Raw genomic sequence first — 3,618 nt, 5'->3', positions numbered from 1 at the left:
AATTTACGTACTGTAGCCAAAAGAGTACTTCAACAGTTAATTTTCATCTAAATGTTTATTTGCAAAAGAACTGGAAATACACTCCCTATGGGTCCACTTTAGTGATGAAGGACTCATAAAGGCAATACCAGGTTTACAACTTTTGTAAGATTTCTCTCCTGATGTGAATTTTCTGAAGCACTGTGCATGAATTCATTTGCAGGAGGAGTTCCCGAGTTTCATATGTAGTGTTTCTTGGTAGTATGTATCCTCATATGTCTTCTTAAGGATGAGGAACAACTGAAGGCCTTCCCACACTGCTTACATTCATATGGTTTCTCTCCAGTATGCATTCTCATATGTATTGGTAAAGATGAGGGCCATTTGAAGACTTTACCACATTCCTTACATTTGTAAGGTTTCTCTGCAGTGTGCGTCCTCACGTGCTGTTGCAAAAGTTCAGGCCAGCTGAAGGCTTTCCCACATTGCTTGCATTCATAAAGCTTCTCAGCAGTGTGCCGTCTCATGTGTCTTTGTAACGAGATGTGGCAACTGAAAGCCTTCCCACAGAGCTTGCATTCATATGATTTGTCTCCAGGATGCATTCTCACATGCTCTTGATAGCAAGCGGACAAACTGAAGGCTTTCCCGCATTGCTTACATTCGTAGGGTTTCTCTTTAGTGTGTGTTCTTGTATGTTTTCGCAAGGATATGGGCCAGTTGAAAGTTTTTCCACACTGCCTGCACTCGTAAGGTTTCTCTCCAGTGTGCACTCTCATGTGTCCTCGAAAGGATGAGGGGTGGCTGAATGCCTTACCACACTGGTTACATTCATAGGGCTTTTCTCCACCATGTGTCCTTTCATGCCTTCGAAATGACTGGGGATAAATGAAGGCTTTTCCACATTGCTTGCATTCATAGGGCTTCTCTCCAGTGTGAATCCTTTCATGGCTTCGAAAGGATTGGAGATAAATGAAGGTTTTCCCACACTGTTTACATTCATAGGGTTTCTCCCCCGTGTGTGTTATCATGTGCCTTCGAAAAGCCGAGGAATAACTGAAGGCTTCCCCACATTCCTTACATTTATGTGGTGTCTCCCCAGTGTGTGATATCATGTGTCTTCGAAAAGTTGAGGAATAACTGAAGGCTTCCCCACATTCCATACATTTATAGGGCTTCTCTCCAGTGTGTGTTATCATGTGTCTTCGAAAAGTTGAGGAATAACTGAAAGCTTTCCCACATTCCTTACATTTATATGGCTTCTCTCCAGTATGCATTCTCACATGACTAGTAAGACTTGAAAAATCAATGAAGGCTTTCCCACATTGCTGACATTCATAGCTTTTCTCTGCAGTGTGAATCCTTATATGCCGGTTGAGGGAAGAAGTACGAGGAAAAGTTTTTCCACATAATTTACACACATAGGGTCTCTCTCCACTGTGGGTTCTCACATGCGTCCTTAGGTGTGAACGACAAATGTAGGCCTGCCCACATTCCTGACATTGATACGGTTTGTGTCCAGTGCAAACAGCGATGTGACTCTTGAGGGATGAATGATGCGTGAAGACTTTTCCATGTGTACTGCATTCATACCTTTTTACTCCAGTAAGAGCTTTCTGGTACAGGTTAAGATTTGGAGTCTGACTGAAGCCTTCCCCACATTGATCATTACTTTCATGGAGCCTCTCCACCACGTGATTTCTGTTAAAAATGAGAAGCATGTTATCAATGGTTTGATTAATAATGATTTATTAGTAAGTACAAGAATTACATTTTCACCAATTTCAGTGGATGGATAGATTTTCTCCCTGACTTCTTTTTTTTAAAAATAAATTTATTTTATTTATTTATTTTTGGCTGCATTGGGTCTTCATTGCTGTCTGAGGGCTTTTCTCTAGTTGAGGTGAGCAGGGGCTACTCTTCGTTGCGGTGCGCAGGCTTCTCATTGCGGTGGCTTCTCTTGCTGCAGGGCACGGGCTCTAGGTGCATGGGCTTCAGTAGTTGTGGCACACAGGCTCAGTAGTTGTGGCTCACAGGCTCTAGAGTGCAGGCTCAGTAGTTGTGGCGCACGGGCTTAGTTGCTCCACAGCATGTGGGATCTTCCCCGACCAGGGCTTGAACCCACGTCCCCTGCACTGGCAGGAGGATTCCCAACCGCTGTGCTACCAGGGAAGCCCTATCTGACTTCTTTTAAAGTGGAATGAACTCAATGCCACAGAAGGGGGCTCAACCACAACGATTACAAAAACAATGTTTCTCAAACATGGGCTCTTCTGTTGATTGTTTTCAGCTGTTTCTATCACTCAACATCAATGTCGCATTTAAGAAAAAAAATCATCGTGAAAATCTCTATGAATAAACAAATTTGATCTAGGCTTACATGTGTTTTGTTTGTTTGCTTTTTAAACTTTATGACATACTAAGATTCCCTCCTGAAATACTGCTTTCTCTCATGAGCACAACTCACCTCAGATGTCTCCCTTGATCTATGTGCTGATCTTCAAGGCTGAGTTCTTCCCAAATTTTTCCTAAGACGGAGGCCAAGGAATCATTTCCAGTGAACTTTGATATTTTATGCTCCTTGGATATTTTATTCCCATAAATATCCTGCTGAGAAACTGACCCATTGGCCTTAAATTGAGTCTCATCCTCTGAAAGCAAAAAGGTAACAAATCTTACAAGAAAGGAGGTACCTGTTAGCCAAAAAGGACACGGAGGAGTTTAGCTATGTCAAGACTTCATCAATAACAAGTATAAGGGGTCAAAATGGTAAGCACTTTAACAAACACAGTAAAATTCTCATATGGTTCAAAAACAGACCTCACTGGGCCCTCTAAAGGCCCCATGAAATCTATATCCAACAATGATGCTAAGGGAGCTTTCTTTACAGAAAGAAGAACTCAGTTTAATACACAGATTCTCAGTCTCATGGGGAGAAACTATTAGATTCTAAGTCTATGATGGTTATGACCATGTCTGTCTTATTAGTTAACGTATTCCCTTTCCACAGTCCAATTCTTGGAACAGTGATGTGCCAGAAATGCTTGTCTCTAAATGACTAAGTGAAGGAATGATGTCATTCTTACCCACTGAGGCCAGGTTTCTGAAGTTTTCCAGCATCACATCTCTGTAGAGCTCCCTCTGAGCAGAATCCAGCAAAGCCCACTCCTCTAGATTGAAGTCCACGGCCACATCCTCAAAGACCACCGAGTTCTGAAACGCCCAAGATACGTGCAGGTGCATGGGTGAGACTCACAGCATTGAACAACTGGACTCAAGTCACAGGAAGTTCAAATAAGATTCCATGGTCATCTAACATCTACTCTGTGATCCAGTCATCACACCTCTTACTTTATGTCCACAATCATAGACTATCCTCATAGATTTAACAGCACTAACACACTGAACTTATCTCTACACTTTTACTGTGACCATTCAAGGCTTATTCTTCTCCAACCAAAGGGTTTAGACCACATTGGAGAAACGAAAAAAAATGCTATACAAATGAAATAATATTTGCATTTTAAGACCCATCAATCCCTTGTGACACAAGTGACTTTAGCTCCTTCCTACTGTACAACATCCATAAGCACATGAAGCCCAAGGTCAACCTGGATGAGGTTTAAGGAATACAAACAC

At 42.0% G+C, this 3,618-nt stretch overlaps 1 protein-coding gene across 1 annotated transcript; it reads right to left on the bottom strand.

Annotated features, from left to right (window-relative positions):
• Positions 1-218: 218 nt before the first annotated feature.
• Positions 219-3,099, bottom strand: LOC136121078 (zinc finger protein 555). Its single transcript, XM_065874876.1, has 3 exons — positions 3,066-3,099; positions 2,447-2,630; positions 219-1,680 (listed from the first exon to the last, which is right to left on the bottom strand). Exons 1-3 carry the CDS (start codon positions 3,097-3,099, stop codon positions 219-221), a joined length of 1,680 nt encoding a protein of 559 aa, XP_065730948.1.
• Positions 3,100-3,618: the final 519 nt, after the last annotated feature.

The sequence above is a fragment of the Phocoena phocoena genome, chromosome 3 (assembly GCF_963924675.1).
Source record: "Phocoena phocoena chromosome 3, mPhoPho1.1, whole genome shotgun sequence".
In the NCBI taxonomy this organism is placed as follows: domain Eukaryota; kingdom Metazoa; phylum Chordata; class Mammalia; order Artiodactyla; family Phocoenidae; genus Phocoena; species Phocoena phocoena.
The sequence above is the reverse complement of the archived record's forward strand: the minus strand, read 5'-3'. Positions and strand labels throughout refer to the sequence as shown.

Bases quoted from the DNA above. Each gene is read 5' to 3' on its own strand.
- LOC136121078 (XM_065874876.1), bottom strand. From the start codon at position 3,099: ATGCTGGAAAACTTCAGAAACCTGGCCTCAGTGG. The intron at 2,631-3,065 runs GTAAGAATGACA...TTTTGCTTTCAG, and splicing joins CAGAAACCTGGCCTCAGTGG to AGGATGAGACTCAATTTAAG. The intron at 1,681-2,446 runs GTGAGTTGTGCT...CATTTTTAACAG, and splicing joins GATCAAGGGAGACATCTGAG to AAATCACGTGGTGGAGAGGC.